The sequence below is a fragment of the Podarcis cretensis genome (genome assembly GCF_951804945.1).
Source record: "Podarcis cretensis genome assembly, chromosome: 8".
Classification (NCBI taxonomy): Eukaryota; Metazoa; Chordata; class Lepidosauria; order Squamata; family Lacertidae; genus Podarcis; species Podarcis cretensis.
The window spans coordinates 28,499,911-28,527,893 of NC_137177.1; the positions used below are offsets into that span (position 1 = coordinate 28,499,911).

The following is a 27,983-nucleotide window of genomic DNA, read 5'->3' on the forward strand; positions in this document are numbered from 1 at the left end:
TGACTCCAGGCTCTGGCTTGGAGTCGTTACCTAGGCAACCGAATGTAAACAAGATGGCGGCGCCGGCCTGAAGCCTCAAGATGGGCGGGTGAGTCTCTTAAACTGTGAAGATCAGGCAAACTGTTAAAACGGGTCGGGAGGCTGCTTTTCATCCTCACAAGCGCGGCTCCTACCTAATTCACCCAGGAACCCGCGTTAAGTCTCTTGCAGCAAAAACAATGCAAACCTTCGTGGTACTTTAAAGACAAATTATGCCAGCCCACGCATTTTACTCAGAAGTAAGTCCCATGGGATTCAATAGGAATTTCTTCTAGGTAAGTGGATAAAGGATAGCAGCCCCCATAATCCTGTGTATATGCTTGCTCAACATCCTTGCCCCACTTAAATTTAATGAGGCTTTCTTCTCTGGTAAGTGTGCAATCCTTTGGCTGCCACCCCAACCCTCCTTTCTAGGGAGTAAGAGTGAGACTTACTGCTGAGTAAACATATACTGTATATAGGTTTGTGCTGTTAAACTGTAATCCCATGTGCATGAAGTGGGGAGCTTGTGGTGCTCCTGATGGTCCTTGGGCTTCACCTGCCATCTGCCCCAGCCTTAGGATCCAAATCCCATTGAAATCAGTAGGATATACTGCTGAATGAACAGGGTTTTGCTGTGGAAGATTCATATGTCAGAAGCTTTCATGGGCTTCCTTCAGTCTTCTTCATCAAATACAATCCCACAGATAAACATAAGAAGAGTTCCTCTGGGTTAGTGCAACAGCACTTGCCAACTTAGATTCCCAGTTTTCCACAGTTACAACTTTAACTATGTGCTGTGTGAAGAAGTACTTCCTTTTTGTCTTCTAGAATTTAACTCCATTGAGAAACCCCTGATTCTTGTATTACTAGAGAGGGAGAAAACCTCTATCCACGTTCTTCACACCATGCATAATTTTATATATTTCTATCATATCACCCTTTTTCTTAACTAAAAAGCACCAAACATTGTAACCTTCCCTCATAGAGAAGTTTCTCCAGTCCCTTGATCATTTTAGCTGTCCTTTTGTACACCTTTTTCAACTCTGCAATACCCTTACAGTTTTCTTTGTGACCACTTACATTGCAGGTCTGGCTTTAATGTACAATACCTCCTCTGTGTGTATGGTATGATATGCCACCTGTGTGTAACACTTCGTGCACCTAACAAAATGACCCCAAGTCCACAAAATGTTACGCTCTGTGTTCCTTTGCATCTGGCCACATAATATTTGGTGCTTTCTCCCCAGATATTTTTCCAGTGCTGCCCCTCCATTGTTATTTTGGCACATTGGTGCACGGCCCTTTCCTCAAGGAGCTCAGGCTGGAGTACATCTAAAAAAATTCTCATTTTGTGCTCACAAAAACATGAGATAGAAACAGATGCAGCCATTTTTGTAGCTGACTTGAGTGCTCTGTGGGCTGTCAGGCAGATTCAGATGGTAGCTATCTAGATAGTATCTCAGTTTGGTACTAAATCTTACAGTCAGGAGTGCGAAAAGTTTCTCTGGCAAAAGATGGTAATTTTGTAGTTTAGACAGTCCTTGAGCTGGTCTTGCAATTGTCAAGTCAGTCATGTGAATAGAGTGTCAGCCTAGGTTGACCCCCTCACTGCATCCAATGCATTTGGACTTTGAGTTTAGAGATGCTGTAGGAGTGTATCACATCTTCAAAAATTAGCAATGTGCAGAGATGTGTGCATCATATAGATAAGCCACATAGGCAATTCTGGGTTGCATATGTATGCCACAAATTGTAATGCATTTCTATCTCTCTCCCTCCCCTCCTCCTTAGAATTTAAAACTGTAAATTCATGGTAAACCATGACGTCTCCTCTTTCCTCTCTGGGGAAGATTCGCAGGATGCCACTCCAATTGCAGACACCAGGGTAAGTGAGGGTTCATTCATACAACCACCTGGACATGTAGGAGCCACAGAGAAAACCAGGGCCTGTTAGTTTTATAACAGAGAATCCAGCTTTCAGGTTCATTCTAGCATTGTATGTACCTCACACCAGAATTTGAAACTAGGAACGGTCTATGTGTTTACAGTGTAGTTATCTAGGGGCTTTATGGCCTCTACTCACATCACATTCTTGAAGTCACTCTTTTCATTATGTGTGCTCATATCAGAAAGCCAAAGGGCTGTGGCATGATTTCCCAACTGTAGTGTAAAATTGCAAGCATGTTCTTCATCAGTTATGTTTGAAGTATACATTTACATGGATAATCATTGATTTCTTGCCTGTTTTATGAGTGACAACTCCTGATTTCTTCTGGATTTCAGAAAAAGGACAGCACCTTTCAAAGAGAGCATTCAGAATGGTGAGTGGTAAGATCCTTGTCATTGCTTTGTTTACTCTGTTCCAAATAATTATGTATACAGCAGTGTATGATCTTTCTAATTTCTCATCAGTTCCTACATAAACCTGTGGATTACTCTTTCCCCTTTATTGGCAAAGAATTAGGCTGAGAGTGTATGAAACCTAAGGCTACCCAAGAGTCAATGGCAGAGTTGGAAATTCAACTGTGCTCCAGTCAACTGGCTGTTTGTGAGATGGGGGTGCCTGTTGTCTTTACAATCCTTGCCTCATTTGGCTGTGGTATCTAATGAGGCTCAGGGCCTCCCCCTCACCCCCAGCAGTTTAAAAATTGTCTATGTTTTAAATATATCATTAGTGATATATGAGCATTTTTACTAATCCTGAAAAAAATCTAGCAAGCTGCAGTTTCTGGGTGCTACTAATTAAAGTGGAATAACTCTAGAGAGCTCTGGATAGGTTCCTCAGGGGAAGTAGAAGATGTAGTTAGTCTTGACAGGATCTTGATGAAGGATCTTACATTGGAAGTCCACCAGCTTATGTTGATCTAGAGTTTGGCTCACTTTTTTTTTTTTTACAGCTTACTTTACTTCTTGTCAATTAGCCTTCTCAATGGAAATTGGTACAGTTGGGAAGTCTAGCTACTTTGTCTCAAGGCAACAGACATTTCTGCTTACACACACATACACATGTGTGCACCCACCCACACAGCAGAGGAAGTCCTTTTTGTGCTCCTCATAATGATTTGATCATTTTTGTTCACAGAGGATGAAGCAGCAATGATGGATGAAATCCTGGGGCCCAGAGCTCAGATTCCGATCAGCAGGCCTTCATGCTCAGATGGAACTGCAGAAAAACCAACGACATTGGGTATGAGTGGAAGGGTTGGAGATGAGATTGGTTTTGGGTAATGCCAAGGGCTAACATTAGCCATGCAAATTCAAGGTCTGGGATGGTAAAGGCCACAGCACTTCCCACTATTTCCTGTTTTTCTGTTTCCGTAGCTAACTCAGACATTGTGTGCTCTATGTTCTCATTATAAGGGCTGTTTGTCTTTTGTAGTTCCTCATGTATAGATCACATTGGGTAACTGGGACAGAATTTGAACTCATGACAACCTCAGCTTTGAGTCTCTATTACCTCTAGCACTAAGGATAGTGGAAATACATTTGAAAATGTCCAAACTCAGGGAACTCTGGTTAGTAAACATGCTGGGATAATAAACCATGCTTCTCCAAACTAACCATAATTTAAACTAGGGATGGATAACCTGTGACCCTCCAGATGTTTCTGCACTATAGGTCTCATCATCTTTTGCCATAGTGGCTGGGACTGATGGGAGTTGGAATCCAGTAAGATCTGGAAAGCCACAGGTTCCCCATCCCAAACTAATAATAGTTTTGCAGTTTGTACATAATGGGGAACTCTGGTAAGTTTGAAATTAAAAGCAGAAGCTTTAATCTCACCCTACAGTGTTTAGCATTAAATCTGACAAGATCCAGTGTTTTTCTTTTCAAGGTTGAAAGCCTTGTTGTTCGTTGTGTGAAGTCACACAGGTTCTACAGGAGTTTATTTTAGTATTTTTTAAAAACCTGCAGAACTTGTTTTTGACCAGAGGCAACAGTGGGGCCAAACAAAGATAAGTACATGTTGTGGGAAGCAAAACCTCCCTCCTACCCATTTTCAGTTCTCTTAAAACCCATTGTCTGCCTGTAGTGTAAGTTTAGAAAGAACCATGCATACTGAGAAAGTGTATGCAAAATCTCAGCACAAATGACATTGATTTGTGTGATGTAGTTTGATTGTAGCAGGTGGGTTCCCTTTATTTAGAACAGAGTTGGGGAACCTTTCTCAGCCTGAGGGCCACATGTCAGTGGTGGCTGGGAACAGAGGCAAAAAAGGGCAAAGCAATGAACACAAAGTTTCCCTTTATACAGTAGGCTAGTTTCTACACACACCTCTCTGTAGCCTCCATTCAGGCCTCATCAGAGTTGAAGGGCACATTCCAGCTCGACAAAAACATTCAAGGAGAGTAGGGCTGCTGAAGGGTGTGGTTCAGAGAGAGTCTCAAGGGCCCTTGATCTAAAATATGGAATTGATTTGCATAGAGTATGGACAGCATTGCTGATGAAGATGTTTTTCTCCCAAGCTAGGCCAAGTGACCCACACTAACATTGCCTCTGATCTTAAAGGATTTAGGTCCTTTAAGCAGAATCGAATTCTGAGACCTCACACATGTCTGTCCAATAAGCAGCACTCTTCTTTGCCAGCATCAACACACTTTGCCACATGCCAATGAAGCCACATGTACAGACTTTTCCAAGTTCACCCTCTTGTTTTTTTCTGCCCATGACAAATTCTGTGCACAATTTCTGCTTCTTTTCTTAACCAGGCCCTTTTATTTTTAGTTAATTAGCTGACTAATGAACAGATAGAAACCCAAATGTTCATGCAGCACATTTAAAAATAAAAAACCACGCAGCCCACCAGAAGGATAGTGTGTGTGTGTGTGGGGGGGGGAGACGACTGATGCCTGAGTCAGCAGTGGAACAGCCAGCCTGCACATCTCTTAAGTTGAAAAGCCAGGAGTAAACAAGATTTTCTCTGTAGATGGGGGAATAAAAAAATAAATAAATAGGGGTACTCAAAAGAATTAAGATTATACAGCTGGGCGATGCAGGATCTGTGTCAAAACAAATGAAATTCTGTACCCTGTATAAGTTGTGGAAACAGAACTTTTGCATAACTTATTTTATTTTGCATATTTTTCCTGCACTTTTAAAAACAAAGTTGCATGTTTTTATTCTGGTTTTGCTTATCACGGGGATTGGCAAGGAGCTTTTCAGGGCACTAGGTCTCCATCTCCAGCCACCAGAATTATTATCCAACACGTCTCACTTCAACATGCCTTGCTCACTTATACACTTTCAATCATATCTTTGCAACCATAAAGTCTAGAAACTTTTTTTTTACAAAAGCTGAGACTCTCAGGAAACTGAATTCTAGGTCAAATATCTGTGCATTCTGTGCTTTCCCTTCATTCCTTAAGAATCAAGGCATATATGTGAGTCGCATCTAGCTCCAGTTGTATCCATTCCTTCTTCTCTTTCCTTTTTCGCTCTTTTGGGTAACTAGAAGGAGGGAGGGAGGAGTGACAGATTAAGTTTATGCCATGGTGAGGAACATTGTTCCCTTGCCTCCTGTATGTTTTGATCCTTCTGAGTACAACATAGAAAATGTAGGGTGATTGGCAATAGCCATATTCCCATCCTAGAGAGAGAGAGAGCATCTACAGATGTGTGCGTTTGTGCAGAGAATCTGTGGAAAATAGAGTTTACCACCTACCACTGAAATGTCAGCCTATGTCTGGGATCCAACATAGCTGTACCTCCGCAGTCTTCCCCCATTGGTGACCCAGATACTAGTCCTTTGTTGTTTCCGCCAAGGATTTGGGCAGAGAGCCGACACAGAGGACATACCAAGCATTCTGGCCCTGTGCTCCATTTCCAAGGAGCACAACATGCCATTGTGGGGTCGGCATCTCGATGGAAATTTGTCACCAAATTGTTCTCACAATCTGTTGACTTTGTGCCTTTAGGGTCTGCTCCCAATGATATGGAGCTGATGGCCTCCATGATGCAGAAGATTGCTTCCTTGGAACAGAGCATCAAGAGCCAAGCACGGGCAATATACCACAAGGTGAAAATGCCAGGCTTCAAAGGAACTGCGTTAGCATGGCAACAGTTCAAACTGGTCATAGTTGATCTCAGAATCATGTTAAGATTTTATTTATTAGATTTTTTTAATTCAATTGTTTATTATTTAATTATTTTTTCTAAATCGCATAAATCAATCTGGGTGGGTGTCTCACAACATGGTATGCAAAAAAAAAAAGAGAGATAAAATTACAATCTGATAAAATTACAATCATTTACACTATGTATAGGCTGTCTTATAACAGAGTGATCTGTGATTGGCTAAAACAGCAAATTTTTAAAAAGCCAGATGGGAATAAGAATGCAATGCCTCAAGTAAAAACACACCAGATAAGGACAAAACTATACATTAAAAAAAAAAAACCAGATCAGAAGAATAGAGAAAAAACAATACGAAAGAAAAAAGCCTGGGAAAATGAAATGTCCTTGCCTAGTGTAAAAAAAGAAAAGAAAATTAGGAGAGCAATCCAAACCCACAATCTTCTGCTTTTGTCCCTGCTGCACTGTTGAAAATGCAGGCAGGCACTGGCTGTTGCAGGCAGTATCCTTGCTGGCGGTCAAGAATCTTTGGATCCTAAGCTGATCCAGCTACCAGCAATGTTCCCCATTTAGACCCCTCTGGTACACCATCCTGGAGCTGTTGCAGCAGAAAAGGGGCAGGGGAGGAGGATGAAGCTGCCCTCCATCTCCCACCCAGGACAGCATGAGTGGAGGGGCTTCAGGTATGGCAGTAGCTCCAACTGTTCTGCTTACAGACTCCAAAGAGTACAGCTTACCTGAGGAGGACATTCCACAGCCGGAGAGCCACGATGGAGAAGGCTCATTCACTCCTAGCCACTACCAGTAAACTCACAGTGGGAGGAAGGATGGACTGATCTGTCTGTTTCTGATCATGTGTGTTGATTCATAGCAATATATGAATCCTAGAAAATATAATTTGTTAAGGGCGCTGAGAGTTGTTATTCCCCTCACAGAGCTACAATTCCAAAGTTCCTGGGAAGAGGCATTGATAGTTAAACTACTAGGGGGATCACTCTGCAACACAGAAGGGGGCACCCTGCAGATACTGTCATATCTGAAGACCTGCTTCATAACATGAAGGAATTTTGCCTTTATTGCGGCAGCACCTACCCTTTGGAGACACGGGTATTTTTAGCGTCTGTTGAAGACTTTCCTCTTTGAGCAAGCTTTCAGAGTGGAATCTTTTATCCCATTCAACATCTGTATTGGTTTTGAATTTGGTTTCCTATATATGCAATTGTTCTGCTTGTATTGATGCAATTATTTTGTATATGTTTTTATTCTGTTGTGAAATTGCTTTGAGATGCTTCATAGGAAGCAGTTCATATATGACATGGAATTAATAGTGACTGGTATTAAATTTTGCCTTTTATATTTGGATCTGCAGGATAAGAAGATTGAGGAGCTTGAGGAGCAGATAAAAATCCTTAAGAAAGGAAAAGGTAACATTGTAGCACATGTCTCAATGCTTCTTTTTCTCTTCAACAAAGAGGCAGATGCCAAGTTTTGCTAGAGTTGAGGGATGTGAGGCTGAAGTCCAGCCTCCAGGACACAGCAGGGTGTGTATGAGCATGTGGAGAGAGCAGCTTTTGAGGCCTCACCATAATGCAGGTCATGTTTTAAGCTCTAAGGCACCAGTAAGTCCAGAACCGGCCAGGTCACCATATGGAATTGCCCATTGGAAGGAAGTGTGTTTGAAGGTAAAACGCTAACCTTTTCCATTCTGAGTCAGAACATTAATTTATAACAGAGACTTGGACTATTGCTGCTCTTTGTGCAGTTTGACCAAAATTTGACCAAACTGCGGGGGGCAGTGGGGGACACGAGCGCCTGGCGTGCTCTGGTCCATGGGGTCACGAAGAGTCGGACACGACTAAACGACTAAACAACAACAAGTGCAGTTTAATATTAATCAAAATGAGGAACCCCTACATATCTTTGGGTGTTTTTTTTTCTTTGCAAGCTGAATCTTCTTGGGTGAGCAGAGCAGAGGAACTGGAAGTGATATGCCTTAAATTGCAGCATCAGGTCTGGGAAATGGAGGTAAGATTAATGGGAGCAAGAGATTATTATTATTTCTCTATGAATCTGAGCTTAATTTCTGTTCATTCTATGGGTGGCTACCGGGTTGGACGTGAACAAGAGCCTTTGAACAAACTAACCTCTCAGAGTCCATGGTACCAGGCAGAAATGGGAGGGAGAGGAATCTCTCTTTTGCCTTTTTTTTTTTTTACTCCTTGTGTTAAGACAATGAGAAGCGGGGGGAAACAAGATCTCGTAAGTTCTGGTTGGCCTCAGGTCTTCCAAATCCCCAGGGGTTGATTATGAGTTGGGCTCTGAGGAACTTTCACATCATCCTTATTTAAAATTGATTTAATTAGGTTGCAGCCTTAAATAAAAGTTCATTTTGGGAAAGTAGCAATTTTATTTTTCCTTCAGCATTTTTCTATTCTCACCATTGGTTAGGCTATCCTCCTTCCTGTCTAAATTGTCCCCATTTCCCCCTATGCAGCTGTTTCTGAATGACTATGGATTGATCTGGGTTGGAGAAGGGACAGACTCTTTGGGAGAAGTGCAGGCACAAAGTGATGAAAGGAGTGAGCTGTCAAAGCATTACTGGAAACCAGGTTTGCCGGGACAAAAGACTGCCCTGTTTTAGATACCTTAAGACAACAGAGCATACTTTACTTCCATTTAGACTGTAAGCTCCTTGGCGTAGAGACCAGTCTTTTCGTTTACAGAACTCAATAATATGCTATGTACATTGATGGCAATGTATACATCATAAATTATCCCCATTGTCATTCATTTAATAACCTTACAAATCAGCATTACCAAGATTCTCATAGCAAATAGTGCAAACTTGTCAGGCACAAGTGGTTTTGGGGAAAAAGTTTTCAATTTATTAATTTTAATTAAACTGTTTTACTCGTACCATAAGCCAGTTTCTGAAAGCTTTTGCCTTGAAAAGCAGGGTATAAATGGAGAAAAACTCCTAATAACTATCCTGAACCTTGAGGTATAATGTACCCTGCTTTGCAACAACTCCACACCTAGAGCACAAAATCCATATTTGTCCCTATGGGTTGTACACAGTGTATGACTAAGTAACTTGTTACTTTAGCACAAGGATTTATGCTTGTGCAACAGAACTACTCCCTCTCCTTTCTGTTTGTATTCCCCAAATTTGTTCTTGGGGGTTTTCCCAACCCTCCAGAGCAGATTTGGGAAGGGCACTGGGCATGTCCAGGAGGAGGAGAGGGTGGAAAGTTCATTTGAACAAGCCTAAGTCCTTGCACTAACAGAGCAAGTGCATTGGATACCACCCTATGTAATCCAACTCTAATTGTAGAAATAGTGTCCTATTGACAACATTCCTCCATTACTTTGTCATGGAAACTGCTTTTCTTGATGCTGGAAAAGATTTTGCAGTTAAAATGCAGTGTTGAGAGTTTCTCTTCCCCTTAGTCATTTCTCCTCCTTTTGTCATAGGTGAATCCATCGTTTCAGAAACCAATTTTGATTTAATTTTTGCAAACCTGAAAGATTTAAATGCTTTGGCTGGGGAAGGCATGTCCCAAATCGAGCGCACGGCAGGGGGTGCTAGGCTGAAGCAGCTGGACTCAATCCCCCTCACCTTCTATCAAAATGGGATTGTCATGTTCAAAGGGCCTTTCCGGTCATATGAAGAACCTTCCACACAGGTATGAATTAAAGAAATTTAATTACCGACTGGCTGGCTGGCTGACAGGTGTACCCATAGTAATGGCTACATGATGACAAAGCAGACATTCTTGTGTGCCTTTCCTGATAGCACAAAATCCCCACTTTCTGCCCAGAAATAAGTTACAGCATTTATGACTCTTTCCATTTTCTTGTAAGAAGCCTGGTAAGACGACGAGATTATATACAGTTATGCATAATTAGGGCGGTCAAGGTTCAGTGGAATTGCACTCATTCAGTTTGGACGGGTGCAATCTTCTCTGAAGGCTAGTGCTCAGAGCTTTGACTGGTTCTGCTAGTTTCTAGCAGAAGCTGGCTGTGCATAGTGCTGATTGGCTGACATCATGAAAGCACATCTCCCACTCTCTGCAGCAGTTCTTCTTGTCTAAAAATGATTGACTTGTAATAATAGTAATAATTTGGCACAAGCATAGACCAAATTGATGCATTTGCGAGGTGCTTGACCTTTTTAAAAAACGAAAGCCTGCCTGAGGCAGGGGAATGAGAATAACCATAACTGGATTCAGACACAATACCTATGTAATGTGATGGATTTGGGGCTTTAACATTTCAGTCACACCCTGTGCAATGCCAAAATTCGGCACCTCCTGCCTCTTGCCATCCATTATTTATCATTGTTGCAGCACCTCCTGTGGTGCCCTCTCGGCTTGGCGCCCAATGTGGGCGAACTTGTTGTGCTCCCCTAAATTCGCCTCTGATGTGAGGTGGGGATGATGACAACCAAGCTCTTCTTGCAGTAGGAAAAAAAATATGCTGCCTTATGCTTGTACATACATCTGTATGCACCACAATTTTCAGGAGCTCAGGTGGATGGTGCAGTGGTAGGCTACTAAAGTTTGCTTTCTCTCAGGCTCCAGCTTATTGGCTAAATGGGGAATCTGATCACCTAAATCCTAACAAACCAGAATCAGTGACTTCTACAAAACCATAATCTGGGTAAACATGGGATAGGCAATCTCAGGCCCAAGGGCCAAAATTCTGTCTTCTAGGCTTCCCTATCTGGCTGTCAGAACTCTCCCAGACCACACACTCTGTCCCTAGGCCACACTGCTCACTGGCCCTTCTTCACCCCCCCAAGTGTTTTTGCTGTGCTGGAATGTGTGCATGAACTCCAATGCCTGGATGGAGAATAGAGAGGGCTTTGGGAGTGTGTGTTGAAACTGGTCTCCTGTACAAATGATGAAATTTACATTTCATGCCCCGCCCACTTTTGCCTCTGGCCCCACCCAGCACTGACACGTGGCCCTCAGAAGATTGCCCAGAAGGGACTGCAGCTGTCAAGCTGAAAAGGTTTTCCACCCCTGGAACTGACCAGTAAATCATGAAGAATTAGGGGCCGGGGCAGGAAGAGTATAGCAGGGAAGAGATGAAATAGAATGAAGGTATTGAACCTTGCAGGGTAGGGACATGGCGAAGGAAGCAAATAAAGATTCAGAGTTGCAGCATAACCCAGTTCCCTTTCCACTGCAGAGGGCAGAGGAAAGGACTGCCAGGACGAGTATTTCATAGTGATCTTGAAATAAGAGGAACTATTTAGCATCTGTCCATGAAGAGACAAGAGATGAGAATTCAGCCCCTCCCAAGGGAATTGTGCTATTAGGATGGAGTGGGCAGGATGTATACTGTGGCCCATTGGCCCACTTCCAGTGGGTCACTTAGTACCAGCTGGATGCTGAGATTCTTGCAAATAATGTTGGGCTGGATGGACTTTGGCTGGATCTTGAACAGTATCTTATGTTCTTAAGTGGGAGTGCATAGTCAGGGTCACTGAACACAGATCTGGAGCATGCACTCTTGCTTTATAAATTTAAAATGTGCCATTGAACCACGAGGCATCTCATTTTTTAAAAAAGAAAAAGGTAGACTACAGACTCTGGGAGTCATCCTGCCCTGATCTAAGGCACTCCTTCAGAAACACAATATGTGCCTCCTTGAAAGAAAGCTACCAAGGCTCTTCAGGCCCACGTTAGCAGCATTTCTATGTGCTGTTTGAATACATTCACAAATTGCACAGAAAGATGGGTTGGGTGAGCAAAAGGGAAATGAGGGGGGTGAGTGCAGTACCCTTGCCACAACCCCTTTCTCTAGACTTTTTACTTGAAAAGTGTATCCCCCATCCCTCTCTGTGTATGCGATTGGCACAGTTTCAACCTGAAGGAAGTGCCCCCATCATGCTAACTGTGGCCATCATTCTAGAAATGAGTTACAAGTTAAGGAGGAAGTAACGGAAAGCAAGAATGAGCACAGGGCTGTTCTGCTTCTGACTTTGAAACCATTCCAGCTTCCGTTCTCAGGCACAAAGTCCCACCTGCTGCCCCTGCAAATGTTTGAAAGTTGTCCTATATAACTCACACATGGGACCTTTCTGTTTGCGGCCATTGCAGCTCCCTACACATAATGAGCAACCTGCTGGACTCTTCACCACATGTACCGTATTTTTCGCTCTATAACACGCACCTGACCATAACACGCACATCGTTTTTAGAGGAGGAAAACAAGGGAAAAAACATTCTGAATGAAACAGTGGATGTATCATTTTTGTGCTTCATGCTGTGGCCACAGACATGTGATCTGATGGTGAATTTGGGGTGACCCAATGCAAAAATCCTGAGAATCCCTGTGGATCCATGCTTTGTAACCACGTTTTTGCACCATTGCAGCCCCAGGCAACAGTGGGTGCGTGATTTTTTGGGGGCATGCTGTAGCCATGGACATGCTATGTGCTCTGATGGTGAATTTGGGCTGACCCAATGCAAAGATCCTGAGGATCCATGTGGATCCATGTTTTGTAACCACGTTTTTGCACCATTGCAGCCCCAGGCAACAGTGGGTGCGTGATTTTGGGGGGGCAGGCTGTAGCCATGGACATGCTATGTGCTCTGATGGTGAATTTGGGCTGACCCAATACAAAGATCCTGAGGATCCATGTGGATCCATGTTTTGTAACCACATTTTTGCACCATTGCAGCCCCAGGCAACAGTGGGTGCGTGATTTTGGGGGGGCAGGCTGTAACCATGGACATGCTATGTGATCTGATGGTGAATTTGGGGTGACTGAATGCAAAGATCCTGAGGATCCATGTAGATCCATGCTTTTTAACCACATTTTTGCACCATTGCAGCCCCAGGCAACAGTGGGTGCGTGATTTTTGGGGGGCAGGCTGTAGCCATGGACATGCTATGTGATCTGATGGTGAATTTGGGCTGACTCAATGCAAAGATCCTGAGGATCCATGTGGATCCATGCTTTTTAACCACATTTTTGCACCATTGCAGCCCCAGGCAACAGTGGGTGCGTGATTTTTGGGGGGCAGGCTGTAGCCATGGACATGCTATGTGATCTGATGGTGAATTTGGGCTGACCCAATGCAAAGATCCTGAGGATCCATGTGGATCCATGCTTTTTAACCACATTTTAAGTGGGGAGGGAAGGAAAAACACAGAAGGGACAAGGAGCAGGAGAGGGGTGTGCAGAGAAGCAGCTGGCTAAGAATGCAGGAGAGGGGTAGGGAGGAAAGGAAGGCAAAAGTTTTCCCTCACCTACCCACCCAAGCCAGCCAGCTCTCTCTCTCTCTCTCTCTCTCTCTCCCTTCTGCATGTTTTCAGCTTTCCCCTCTGCTTGCCTGGAGGGGAGGGGCTTTCCCTGCTCTTTGTTCCGTTTGAGCAAACACAGCAAGGAAACAGAGGTGGGTGGGCAGTAAGACCCTGAGGCAGAATGCCGGAAAGCAGCCGCTTCCTCTTTTCAAGTTTCCCTTCTAGGAGACGCGCGATTTGATTTTTGTCTGCTTTTTTTTGCCTCCCCTCGCACCAATTGGCTCCAGGGACCACACATTCGCTCAATAACACGCACAGACATTTCCCCTTCCTTTTTAGGAGAAAAAATCTGCGTGTTATAGAAGGAAAAATACGGTAAATCCTTGAATTTTGAACGTCCTTCTTCAGCCCCCGCAGAGATGGTTTGCAGCAGCAAGCAGGTTGCCAGACTTTCCTCCCAGTGAATGAGTCAACTATTGGCTGAACATTTTTAAAAAGCAGTACTGTGTATTTTTGAACACTCAATTTTGTAACTGCCCAGTCTCTACAATTTTTTACCAGGAGAAACCTGTGGTGAAAAGGGTGCAGGTTCGTTCCTAGCAGATGCCTGAACAAAGCTTGATTTTCCTTAAAAAAAAAAGTTAATATTTCTTATGGTTGAAGAGAAAGTTTAAGCTTAAGTCTCAGTCCCTGTGAAGGGAAGACATGGAGTCTAGTGACTAAAGTCTCACACCCTCTTTTGGGAGAATGTACTTATTTTTAAGAGACTTCAGGCTGTACTCCAGTTTACACAACTTTCATACTTGCACTGTGTGGGACTGAGTCATAGATCCACATGTAGGGTACCCAAGCAGTGTCTCATCTGCAACCTGACCAGGCCAGACTGCTTAGCTTCCACAAGATAACTGGGTCATGTGCCTTCAGATCATACCCTAGTACCTATCTTGGTGTATCTGCAAGTGTTTTCACTTTACAAAGATCTGAATGGTATAGGTGAGCTATGTGGAAGCCAGGGAGGTCTGTAAGCAGAGTGCTGGATGTGGGCCTGGCTTCAAATCTCACTTTTCATAATAGGCTCATTGTATGGTCTTGGGCAGATCTCAGTGGCTTCCATGCTGCATCTGTAAACATGGGGATAACAACAATTAACCTTTGTGGTGGTGATGATGATAAATGAAATCATAGAATCATAGAATCATAGAGTTGGAAGAGACCACAAGGGCCATCGAGTCCAACCCCCTGCCAAGCAGGAAACACCATCAGAACACTCCTGACATATGGTTGTCAAGCCTCTGCTTAAAGACCTCCAAAGAAGGAGACTCCACCACACTCCTTGGCAGCAAATTCCACTGTCGAACAGCTCTTACTGTCAGGAAGTTCTTTTTTTTTTTTTTTAATAATATTTATTGAACATTTTCAAATATAACAGAAAAATGAAAAAAAAAAAGAAGAAGTTTTATATCCTTATTTTCATTAACATCCTTCCAGGACTTCCCCTCCCCACCCCCTCTTGTATTCCAATTCCTTCAAATAAATTCAACAAGTTCTTACCCCAAATTTTAAACTTATTACAATTAACCCAATGTTAAAAATGTTTTTCCCTCCCCTAAAAATCGACCTCGCTCCCTTCCACGAGTTCCCCTTTTAAATATGCAGAACAAATTAAATTAAAAGAAAATAGAAAAAAGAATAAAGTATAATTTAACACCCTTTGGATTCCAAATTTCCCTCCCCCCTTTTCCGATTGTGTTCCCCAATGTCCATCAATGCCTGTTGTCGTCCTGGAGATCCCACATCTAGGCCGAGATCCTTGCCAAGTCCACTTTGCCGTCTTTTTAATAGTCTTTGCCGTCTTTTAGATCATCTTTAGTTTCGAACGTCCAATCTTGGAAAGACTTTTTCTCAAAAAAGGACCATTTCTTCCATCCAGGACTCATAGCACCACCCCCCCCGGCACCCACTCCGTAGTCTTTAAAAAGGCTCCTTCGTGAGTTGGGGGGGCGCAAACGGTGCCCGCCGAGTCACCATGCCCATGGGTTTCAGCGCCCATGGTTTTTGAGGGTCCCCGCGACGCCGACGCGGTAGAACCCAGCCCCTGCCGAGCAGGCTCCCTCCGGAGCTCGGAGGGAGTCCGCCATTCGGCGATGGCGCCAACCCGGAAGTCCTTTAGGAAGTTCTTCCTAATGTTTAGGTGGAATCTTCTTTCTTGTAGTTTGGATCCATTGCTCCGTGTCCGCTTCTCTGGAGCAGCAGAAAACAACCTTTCTCCCTCCTCTATGTGACATCCTTTTATATATTTGAACATGGCTATCATATCACCCCTTAACCTCCTCTTCTCCAGGCTAAACATGCCCAGCTCCCTTAGCCGTTCCTCATAAGGCATCGTTTCCAGGCCTTTGACCATTTTGGTTGCCCTCCTCTGGACATGTTCCAGTTTGTCAGTGTCCTTCTTGAACTGTGGTGCCCAGAACTGGACACAGTACTCCAGGTGAGGTCTGACCAGAGCAAAATACAGTGGCACTATTACTTCCCTTGATCTAGATCCTATACTCCTATTGATGCAGCCCAGAATTGCATTGGCTTTTTTAGCTGCCGCGTCACACTGTTGGCTCATGTCAAGTTTGTGGTCAACCAAGACTCCTAGATCCTTTTCACATGTACTGCTCTCAAGCCAGGTGTCACCCATCTTGTATTTGTGCCTCTCATTTTTTTTTGCCCAAGTGCAATACTTTACATTTCTCCCTGTTAAAATTCATCTTGTTTGTTTTGGCCCAGTTCTCTAATCTGTCAAGGTCGTTCTGAAGTGTGATCCTGTCCTCTGGGGTGTTAGCCACCCCTCCCAGTTTGGTGTCATCTGCAAATTTGATCAGGATGCCCTTCAGTCCATCATCCAAGTCGTTGATAAAGATGTTGAATAAGACCGGGCCCAAGACAGATCCCTGTGGCACCCCACTAGTCACTCTTCTCCAGGATGAAGAGGAATAAGGAATAAGGATAAGAAATAAGGAAGATGAGCTGAGTAAACCGAAAACTAATTTGCTCTTCAAAATTATTTTCTGAGCATTATGATGTAAAATGTTCCCTGGCTGTTCTATGAATATTTGATGTCAATATTCAGTGATATTTGATATCTGGCAAGCACATGCAGTGAGATTTAGATTTTGTGTTTGACACCTGCTAGAAAGGAAAGCTGTCTGGAGATACCTCCAGATCTAAGGATGGGTCCACACAATATGAAGTAGAAGGCTGCCCACCTCCTCAGATGGGAGCCCTGAATTGAGTTCTGCCTGATCACCATCCCATAACCTTTGCTGTATCCTGGTATCATTATTCTCAGCATTAACCAACCCCAGTTGATGGTGTGAGGATAGGGAAATATGCCCAGCTTTGTGGTTGTACCCCATGGAGGAGGAAGTGAAACCCGACAGTGTTATGACCCAGACTGCCAGCAGCACCTTGAACACTGACTTGGGGAAAGTAGACAGCTGAACCAGGAAGCATTGATTGGGGCCCTGACGTAATCTGAGTTGTATCATCAAGGCCCTTCTAAACCAGGCGTGCCCAAATCTGAAATGTTTGAGCCACTGACCCCCAGTGGCTGCAGCTCCAAAGCCAGACATCAGCAACCTAGTCTCAAATGTGCCTCCAAGCCTACTCACCACAACAGGCAGAGGTAACGGAGTGTCAAGCTCCAGGCAGAGGACTGTCTCTTTAAAGCCTATCAACCTCTTGATCAAAATGTGCTGGGTCATCCTGAGGTGGAGAATGAAATCAAGGAGGCATCCAGAGCAAAGGGCTTGTGGGACCTGGTTTGTGCCTACCCTCAAGCCCAGGGGCTATAGCTCAGTTAGCATAAGCAGTCCTTGGAGCAAGTGGTCTACCCCCAAGACCTGTCCAAGGTTCTGAAGGCTGTGGCTCTGATCTGCCTGTCAGTCCCCTGCTCGTGCTACCTGCTACAGACCACTACCAGAATTGCTGCCACCAGATGCTGCTGTGGGCTCATGCTCACCAAGACTGGGCACTCAGAGCTGCCTCCCAAAATTGTAGTCTGCTTCTTCCTTATTGTGGGTTTCTCGTCCCTGAACTGTTTTGAATTTGAGCTACAATTCCTCTTTCAGACTGAATATTTTGCAGTCAGAATTGGATTGGTGAAATTGAGGTTGTTGGCACATTTACATTTTGTTATGTGCATTTTTTGTTTCACCTCCAGCTCTGGTAAGAGAGTATTCTGTAAACTGAAATAAATGAGAGGTATTCCTTTATCTGGACTGCTTATTGTGGTTGATCAGTCACCAGACAGCCCTGGGGGCCTCTACTGTGGTTCCTGCAGGTGCTATTGCCCCCTTAACCCTGCCCTCCTCCTCCCTTAGACCTGCCAAAGCCTCTGTTCCTCCCAGTGTTTATTTTTACTTCAAAATTTTATTTTATTTTATTTCAAGCTTTTTTGGCACGTTCTTTTCTGGCTGTTTGGTTGGTTCCTTTTCCCATTTTTATCTTGATTCATTTTAATTCTGAAGGGGCTGTAGGTTTTTTAGTTGTTTCAGTGTTCTGAGCATCACCAATTGTTCATCTGTGAAATTTGTATTTTGTGGTTCGCATGATAGTGTCTTAAACTGGTCCCCAGACCCAAAAAATGTTTAGGGGCACTACCACCCTCAGTATAGAGAAAAATCTGACATGTGGGCCCTGCTTGTGGTTTCAGCAACTCCTACGAGATATCATGGACGGTTACTTCCCTTCTGAGCTGCAGAAGCGTTACCCAGATGGTATCCCATTTCAGGTATGCCACCCCCTGCTCTCCTACAGCTTCCTGTTTATTGAGTTCTTCGTTTGCAGAAGTTTCATTTGCTTATAAAAAATGTGGTCTGAAGTTAGAGCAGCTCCATTGTTTAAGCAGAACTGAGAACCTCTCTGTAAGCAGTTATAATGTTTTTTCCTCTTTCAGGAACTGATTGTTCTATATATGAGGAACTAAGAGTGCTTTTTGCTTAAAAAACTGGAACACCTTTCAGTTCTTAAAAATGGAGATTCCCTCCTTAAAAAAAACCACTTACCTTTTCTGCGATCATCATTGGTTGTTCTGTGTGCAGTAATAGATTAACACTGACTGTGTGGATGAACATTCTCTGAAGAAAATGAGTTTATGTTTCATTTTGAGACCCAATAAAGGAAGAGGAGTGGGAGAAGAGAGCTCTCAGGCAAATGGGAAGAATAATAGGACATGATCTCTGAGAAAAGGGCAGACCAAAAAGCCAGAAAATGTTAGACAAGAGGTGGGGAACCTGTGGATCCCCAGATGTTATTGGACTCCAGCTCCCATTAGCCCCAGCAAGCATGATCAATGGCCAGGGATGGTGAAAAGCATACAGGTGCAAGTTACCACAAATTAAGAAATATGTTATCTTCTGCAAAATGACAGTGCCTGAAAGTGGTTATTATATTTGGTAGGCTTGTCCCCAAGTTGTGTTTGCTTTATGGAAAGTTGAAACTGTGCACAAATTCTTCTTTTAGATTATGCCCAATATTATATAAGGCAAGTAAAGAATTAGAGATTAACTTGCTATAAACAGCCACGTTTGAAAAAGCATGTGACTGGAACGTTGCTGCTTCATCTATTGAGAATTGATTAGAAGAGGATTAAATATATCGCCTGTGGTAAAACCTAACTGATACTAAGCTCCCTGAAGGGTCATTGGATGTTGTGGACCTCCCTCTCTGACTACAGAGAGGGAGGTCTGCGCGTAGAGAAGGTCTGCCATTGGAGACCTTCTTGGGGGAGCCATGGAAAGCACACTAGGTAAAAGATCTCTGGACGATTAAGTCCAGTCAAAGGTGACTATGGGGTTGCAGCGCTCATCTCGCTTTCAGGCTGAGAGAGCCGGCGTTTGTCCACAGACAGCTTTCCGGGTCATGTGGCCAGCAGGACTAAACTGCTTCTGGCACAACGGGACACCAGGACAGGAACCAGAGTGCACAGAAACACTGTTTACCTTCCTGCCGCAGCGGTACCTATTTATCTACTTGCACTGGCGTGCTTTCAAACTGCTAGGTTGGCAGGAGCTGGGACAGAGCAATGGGAGCTCACCCCCATCTGCGGGGATTCAAACCACCAAACTTCTGATTGGCAAGCCCAAGAGGCTCAGTGGTTTAGACCACAGCGCCACCCGCGCTATCCCATTCTATTGGCGCTATCCCATTCTATTAATGCTCTGATGCAACTGAAGAAAGGGTGTGTGTTGGAGGCAGATTGTGGGAGGCCCTAGCTTCACAGGATACGAGGCCTTTTGTTCTCTGAACATGCCCTTGACTAGGAAGTAATACTACACTCTTGAAGCTGGTGTAGTTCTTTCCTTTTCCATTGAAACCAGTTGCAGCAGGAATGGGGGGGAGGAGAAAAAGTAAACAGAGAGGGACTGCCACCCATCCTTTGACCAGGCCAGTGCTAGCCCAGGGGTGCTCCCTAATAAAGTCGTGCTATAGTCTCTTCTCCCACCCCTACCACCTTCCTTGGGATTGCTGTGCCCTTCTGTTTTAGAGAAAGAAGGGAAATGAGGAAGTCATTTATCAATAGACTATTTTTAACTTTCTAGAGTAGTGTATTCGGGTGGAACTACTGATACAGCATTGCTCTGATCCTTGTCAGCAGAAGTGACTTATTAAGATGGTGTGTTTGCTTTGTTTGGAGGCAACTGGAGCAGTTTCTTCCAAACAGGTGGGAGGAAACTGTATTGCTTTCTTGCCCATTATTCGTAAGTAGGTGGAGGAAACTGTGTTTCTTTGTTCTCATTATTCATAGATGAGTGGAAAATGTTTTACATAAAAGAGAAAAGAACAAGAACAAGGAAATGTGGTCTGGGGTTTCTGAAAAAAGCCCCTGTGAGACAGCAGAGAGGAAGCACCTGCTCCCTTTCCTTTTGCAGGTGAAGTGTGGGGAGCGCCAGAACTGAACAGTCAGTTAGACTCAAGCAGGGAAGAGTGCACAAGCCGCAGGGTCCAAAAGTTAGCTGGGGCAGAGGATCCTCTCTAGAGGATCATACAGTTAGAGATCCAGAACACGTGACAGCTGGGCCTCTTTGGCTTCATATACCTTTCTGGTTTCCCATTTGCTCTCACCTTCTAGTTTCTGAGAGATAGTTATAGAATCAAGTAGTGATGTATTTTTGTTCGGTACTATGCTGTGTTGCCAGAGGGATTGTCCGCGTGTCATGGGAGAAAATTCACAGCACAAAGGAAAGTAATGCATTATGTAGCAGGATAACCAGAAGCCTTTCTCCCACCATGCTTGTTTTCAGAGCACATGCAGAGTGTTTTTTCTATATGTGTGTGTTTCTTTTTCTAGGATAATGTTTCAAATATGCAACCCACTTCTTCCCATAGCCCAGATTGAGCAGTCTGGAAATGAGCTGCCACTTGATTTTGTGGATTGCATAAACTGGCCCTGAGTTTGCTTCTGGATTTTAAGTGGTGGCTCTTGGATTAGATTCATGTAGCTTTTCTGATAGAAGGAAAGAACAAGGGGTAGGACCCTCTTTCCTTTTATACAGCAGCTGGTCTGGTAGAGGCAGTGGCACATCTTGGATCATTGAGACTCCTCACACAAACACATTGGTTTATGATGGCTGCAGAAAAGGCCTTGCTTGTGGTGGCTCCCAGCTGAGGGTTGTATCCAACCTAAGCTTTACTCAGAGTAGTCCCTTGAAATTACTGGTCATTACTTAGCCATCCCGGTCTACTCGTGAGTAGGACTAGATTTGAATACAACCCTGAATGTTTTGCTTTGAGTGAACCTTTTTTGACCCACCTCTCTCCAAGTGTGGTTTATTGAGTTTTGATCAAGCATTACCAGCTTGACAGGCAGTGCCACTGTGGCAACTGTCCTGCTGATCAGGCTGAGGCATCCCTGCTGACTGATCATTTGTTTTGCAGTTTCTGCACAAGGAAATGATGACTTCTCTTCCATCCTCCATTTGTCACTGCTGCCAACATTTACTAACACTTCCCTGCCTAACACTGAACTCTGGAGTTTGGGGTTAGGTAGGGCATTGAATAGCAATACGGGTCTCTTCCACAGGTCACCGACAAGAGAGACACCGTATTTCAGGAGAGGAAGCTGCAGCACAAAAGTTTTCCAGGCCAGGGACACGTCATTGGCCTTGCCAGACCAAGCGGATTAAAGGAGACAAATGAGATACCAGGTGAGATGGTGGTTAATGGCGAGTGTAGGAAGGACCCTAACTCAGCAGCAATATTTGCCTGGCATGCAGAAGGTCTCAGGTTCAATCCCCAGCTTCTCTAGGTAGAGCTGGGAACGGTTCCCTCTCTGCTGCATAGCTGCTGCCAGAATAGACTTTACTGATGGACCAGTGGTCTGGCTCACTATAAGGCAGTCTCCTATGTTCTTGTTCTTATTTGTTTGGTTTCCTTTAACCTCTCTCTTTCTCTCTCTCTCTCTCTCTCTCTGTGTGTGTGTGTGTGTGTGTGTGTGTCGTTCAGTGTTTTAAAATTCTGGTCCTCGACTCATCTCCTTATTTACTTACAACCACTCAGTTAATTATGGCTCCATTTCTTGTATGACAAAACTTTTGACATTGCATTGTGTTGAATGACATTTTGTGTTATATGCTGCTTGTGATGGAAAGGACCTTTTGTTTCCCCCCACCAGTCAAACATCTTGACAAGAAGCGCTTCAGAAGGCTTTTGGGAAAGAAGTCAATTACTAAAAATGAATGAATGAAAAAACAATGTATATACAGTACTACTACTAACAACAACGATAGTGTAACATGCTGCACTGGGGGGGCGGGACAAAGAGTGGTTTCCAAAGTTGCTTACATCAGTAAAAGGTACAATTCAGAGCTGGTGGCAGGCACTGTAACTAAATCAAAACAAGACGCAGGCCCAACCCCCAGGCTCCCAAATGAAAATGACAAAGAAGGGAGAGTGGAATAGAGGACAAAGACAGAGGAGGAAGATCCTGTCTGCCAGTGCCAGAAAGGAGGGATGAGCTGTGAAACAGGCATTTAAATTGACTGTAAACCAGACTGATTTCCCCTTGCTGGCTTTCTTACCTGATTAGAAGTAGCACTTTGGCTGGTGGCAGAGATGGGCTGTGCTTTGGTCAGTTATCAGTCAGTTTCAGGGCATCATTCTGCCCGGATGCTGAGGTCCAGCGCCGAGGGCCTTCTGGCGGTTCCCTCATTGCGAGAAGCAAAGCTACAGGGAACCAGGCAGAGGGCCTTCTCGGTAGTGGCGCCCACCCTGTGGAACGCCCTTCCAGCAGATGTCAAAGCGATAAACAACTACCTGACATTCAGAAGACATCTTAAGGCAGCCCTGTTCAGGGAAGTTTTTAACGTGTGATTTTACTGTATTTTTGGTTTTTATGGAAGCCGCCCAGAGTGGCTGGGAAGGCCCAGCCAGATGGGCGGGATATAAATAATAAATTATTATTATTATTATTATTATTATAAATGGCTTGGAGCTCTTTCTTTTAGTGGCTGGCAACCAGAGAGTAATTGTCTCTCACTTCTGCAGCCACTGGATGACAAGATCTTAGTGCAAAGTACCAGTGTTATGCCTAGGGTTCTTTCTTTGCCTATCTGCTAAAGCAGGCGTGTCCAAAGTCCATTTTGGGGGCCTAATCCAGCCCCCTGACGGTTCAATCCAGCCCCCATGGCAGTTTCTTTCTTGGGGTAAAATCCCAAAAAAAGCTCAACAACCTCAACCCTAAAAAAAACAACACCTCAACAACTTTGGTCGGCCCTCACACATGTCCACTTCATCAAATCTGGCTCTCTCTGAAAAAAGTTTGGGCATCCCTGTACTAAAGCATTTACTCCCACAATCCTCTGTTATGGCAGGTCCTAAGCTCACCATGGAGCAGTTTTTGAATAAGCTTCCAAAGTCACGGATTCAAGATGGGCAAGTGATCGATATCCGAGGAGAAATAAAAAAAACCCTCCAGGTAGGATGGAACTCCTTCTCCAGCCTGCATGTAATGGGGTTTGATTCTGGGGTTCCTTCTTCTGGTCAGCACTTCTGCTAATAGCCAATACTTTGCAGCAGCATGAGCTTAGGTACCATATCCCTACCTAGAATCCTTCTCCCTACCAGAATTTAATTTTGTGACCAGAATGTGTCAAAAGAATATAGGATGCACATGCGGAATACCTGCCCTTTTAGGGTCTCCTTCTTTGTCCACCTAAAGCCCAATACAAATGATACACAATGATAATCGTTCCCCTTCTGCCTTCATTTTGAGAATCAATGCTGACATGGTAGCCAAGGTTAGGGGGGAATGCACATCTGTAATCCCAAGTATCAGAAGAACAGGAAATTGGGGTTCATATGGTCATCTTCTCACTTCCCCAAAGGCTATATATTATTGGCCTTCAAATAGTGCCATCAAGCTAGTGTGATGTGGTGTAGTGGTTAGAGTAAGGGTTGCCAGCCCATGGGCAGCTTCCCCAGACTCTGAGCTTGGAGTATGAGCTGAGTTTGGAAGTTTTAATTAATAGCCAAGGACCCAGGACCACACCCTTCAGTTCTAAACAGTACAACAAAAGACAACTTTGCTTCATGTTTAGTTGTGCTGAGATGAGCAGGGCAGCTGATTCCGTTTACATTTCTCAGGACAGTCAGATTTTGACACAGATTTCCTTCTTTGGTTCCAGGGCTCAGGTGGAAAAAGCCACGAAGTGATTGTGGTGGAGACCCCCAGTATTGCAGCAATGAAGAAGAGGTAAAAAAGAAAAGGCAATTTCCCTTCTTCACATTAATGGCTGTGGCATCATGCAGTCTCCTCAAGCTGTAGTGCAGGAGGGGGAACCTGTGGTGCTTCAGATGTTGCTACACTACAACTCCCGTCCTCCCTGACAACTGGCCATGCTGGTTGGGGCTGATGTGAGTTGGAGTCCAGCAGCATCTGGAGGGTCACTGTAGCACTTTCTTTCACGGTGATTCCCTTTATTCAGAGCTGCATTGAGAAGTATGTGATTTGGGTTTTCATAATTCACCTTTGACAGGGGACAGACAAGTCCCTTACACACCTGATTCATTGAGGGTTTAAGACCCATCAGGTTTAGCTGGCCAGTTGAAGCCATTCCCTGGGGTTTGGCTACTGTCAGTTTCTAGGAGCCACAGGTGAGAAATGAATGCATCAAAGGTGGTGAAATTACTGCACAAACTGTCCCCCACCAGAGATACTGCTCCTTCCTTAATACCCCATATGGGTTGAACAAGTTTCTGCATGTTCTGTTGAGGGAAATGAGGGTCAGATGGGGCTTGTCAGCCTGGGAAGGTTTCCCCACCCTCTTCAAAGAAAGCATTGTCCCTTCTCTAACCAGCTTTTCTGATCTTCAGGTTGGAAGGGAATGAAAGAAAGAAGGCCTCCAACCCCAATGTCGCAACTCTTCGGATAAAGTCAGAGAATGGGGAGAAGACCTATATCATCAAGATGCCATTCACCGAGACCATCGGAGACCTGCGCCAGCATCTTGCCCAGAGCAGGTAGTAACAGGGATCATTCTAGCAGATAACCTTTTGTAGAAGTTTCTGAACCTTAAACTCCTGATTCTGCAACTAACATCAGCAACTAAAGTCTGTGCTCACTATAAACAAATAGGGGGAAAGTGTGTGTTTTTGCTTAATGTTGCCAACTGATTCAGACTGATCTCCCACCTAGAATCTGGGAGGACCAGGCCTCTGCAATGCAATATGGGGAGTAAATGTTTGGGGGTGAAGGGCAAATAATAAACACTTCCGGGGTTATTACTGACTTTCAGGTTATTGGGGAGGGACAAGGTAGGAAAGATCCCATGGCTTTGGAGGAATTGATCTATCACATCATACAGGCATCTAGGTTCCTGACTCACCTTCCAGTTAATTTTTCACCATTGTGTATCCTACTCCTTACTATCTGTCCTTATTTCCTTCTGGTTTTGACCTCTGCTGAGTTCTCCAGTTTCTGCCACAACTCCATAGTGGAGTTTGTACAGAGAATAAATACAAGTGCCTGTGATATCACATACCATGTCAGCCTCTTCCACTTTGACATTGCTTTCATATTTTTGGTTGGGGTCATGATACCATCAAAGCAGGTAGGGGTACTGCCAAGGGATAGTAGTAGTGAGGATCCTGGAAAATCTTGCCATAGGCCCTCTTCATTCCATGCCCAATATGTGTGGCTGAACCCACAGAGATTGTTAGGACCACAGGAAACAGGGTAAGCTGCATAGCTCAGATGTAGAGATACTAGGGATCATGCAAAGATTATTCATTCTTGAATGTAAGGAGCCTCTCTAGAGAATAAACTGAAGTGTGGTGTTCTGCTGTCTTTTCCCTAGAGAATCTTCCAATGGCATTATTGTCTAGGTCCTGCAGTGACATAGCATAGTTTCTGAAATGCAGACTCTTGGCTTGATGCCTCCCAAAGCCACAGCAACGAAGATGCCGATAAATTTAAAACAATTATTCAATATGTGTATTCAAATTTTAAAATTTTGCATTAAACAAATTATTTGCATTTGAATGTCAAATTCCAAATCAGCTTACTTACAAGCACTATTCTGCTCATTTCCTAGGGGAGAAGAAATGGAACCTTACGAGATCATCAGCACTTTTCCTTATCGAGTGTATAACAACAACTTCATGACGCTGGAGGAGTGTGGGCTGGTCCCCAATGCCTCGCTCCGGCTGCAGAAAAGGGCCCCGTCAACCAAATCACAAGGGCAACAAGTGTAATGGTTTACAGTGGATGATTCATCAGGCTTGGCTGCCACTCAGCTAGGGAGTAGTGTGCCTTCTTCAGGAGAGCCTGTGCAAAAATGACATCCTCTAGTCAGAGAGAGAAACAGGGAAGGACTGACCTTTCCACTTACCCAAGCTCCAACCTTTGCGGCTATTCTCAGCCCTCCAGTCAAAGGAGAAAGCCAGGGTTGGGGTGTAGTTGGAATACTGGGCATTAACCCTCCCTTTGTTACCCAGCTTGAGTGGGGCTTAGCCCCAGGTCTAGGTTATCATTAGCCTCAAGTGGATGAAGAGACTGGCCCTTGTAAAGCTCTCATCAGAAACACTAGACCCTCGCTCCAAGAAAGAGCACACGGTTGGGCTACTGGTGCTAGCATGAAGTTTCCCTTTTCTAAGCTGCTGCATCACCAAATGAGCGCTGAGTCCCAGACCATGCACTGGTGCACACCATGTGCTTGATAGCACCCACCCTGTTCCTGTAGCCTACAAGGGCCTCAAAAATGGGGTTTACCAACTAGTTGGTGGGGTTAGAGGCACCTGTGATGCAAGCCTGTTAATTCATCTAATGCAGGTGTGCAGAAACTTCAGCCCTCCAGATGTTACTGAACTATAATTCCCATCATCCCTGGCCACTTGCCAAGGCTGATAGGAGTTATGGTTCAGCAACATCAGAAAGGCCCATGGTTCTCCACTAGTTCTAATGGGAAAGGGAGATGAACATTTTTTGCCTTTCCTGAAGCTGAAAAGGACCTGCGCACCCAACCTTGAACTTTGTGTGGCCACAAAGGCAACTCAGCCACATGTAAGCTTCTCCTCCCCTGTGCAATAGGCTAAACAGGGAGTCCCAACTTCAGCCAGCCCATACACTGTGTGTAATGCCCCAAAGCTTAGTGAGAAGTGCCTCTCCCTCCACCCCCATAGCATGGATGCAGTGCCAGAGCAGCCCATCCCTTGTCTCTGGCAGGACTGGGGAGTCTTTGTCCCCCTGGATATTGCTGAACTACAACTCCCACCAGCCCCAGTAAGTCTAGCCAGTGGTCAGAGATTGTGGGAGTTGTAGTTCAGCAAATGCTGAAGGGACTAGGTTCCCCACACATACAACTCTGGCTACGGCCAAACGTGGATGTCCTGCAGTTAAAAACCAGCCAGTGTGTGGGAGAAATTACCTTTAGCAGGTCTCTTTTGAGGCCACAACGAAACACAGTTAATTTCTCTTCCTCTGGCGAGTTATATGCAAAGCTGACCGAATCTCATAACAGCAACCCACCTTGTTCAATATAATGTCCCTTGTTATTGTTTCCATTTGCCCAAGGCTTGCAATATTAGGTAGCAAGTTCTTCCACCCCCTGACTGATCTTTGTAGTTGTTCAGTAAAGAGGGCCTTGACAGCCATGTTTCAGGGTGTCATTCCCTACGCCTTCTGGGATGGAATTTGCATGTTTCAATGATCAGTCCATGTCAAAACCTCCCTTCCTCCAGAAAATTAACTGGCCAGAGAGAAGGGTTTTAAAATAATTATTAACCCACAATTCTGCTAAAAAGTGGTGTACCGAATGGACTCAGCCTTTTCTTTGACAAGGAGGAAGGACTCAAGCATATCCAATTCCTCTTCTTCCCCACCTTCTTAATTGTTCCGAAGTTATGAAGTTGTACTGTTCTATGAAGACACCAGATGCTTTTTCTGACCTGTTAAATTGGTTCCTAGTGCTTACTAATCCATGACTGCCTTATCTACTTAATTGTTTCTGGTTGCATGCCACAAGGAGAGATGTCCAAAGTTTGGGTGATCTGCACCTTTTCAACAGGAACGCCAATGCATCTGGCCTTCCCTATGCATAGCACAGCACCTCTAACCCCTAAAATCACCAATGCCCAGGAGGTCC

The 27,983-nt window shown here is 44.4% G+C and overlaps 1 protein-coding gene across 3 annotated transcripts; it reads left to right on the forward strand.

Moving 5' to 3' along the window:
* Positions 1–3: 3 nt before the first annotated feature.
* UBXN11 (UBX domain protein 11) lies at positions 4–27,819 on the forward strand. 3 transcript variants are annotated; one of them, XM_079986584.1, is made up of 15 exons: positions 6–88; positions 1,813–1,906; positions 2,305–2,342; positions 3,104–3,208; positions 5,937–6,037; positions 7,463–7,517; positions 8,039–8,118; positions 8,588–8,702; positions 9,568–9,779; positions 18,056–18,133; positions 21,425–21,548; positions 23,214–23,317; positions 24,027–24,094; positions 24,715–24,861; positions 25,935–27,819. In XM_079986584.1, the coding sequence occupies exons 2-15, from the start codon at positions 1,842–1,844 to the stop codon at positions 26,092–26,094; spliced, it is 1,452 nt and encodes a 483-aa protein (XP_079842710.1). In that variant the 5' UTR covers positions 6–88; positions 1,813–1,841; the 3' UTR covers positions 26,095–27,819. The 3 variants fall into 3 exon arrangements, with proteins under 3 accessions (XP_079842712.1, XP_079842710.1, XP_079842711.1); XM_079986585.1 differs by lacking the exon at positions 6–88 and adding an exon at positions 116–314; XM_079986586.1 differs by lacking the exon at positions 18,056–18,133 and having other exon boundaries at positions 4–88.
* The last annotated feature ends 164 nt before the right edge of the window (positions 27,820–27,983 follow it).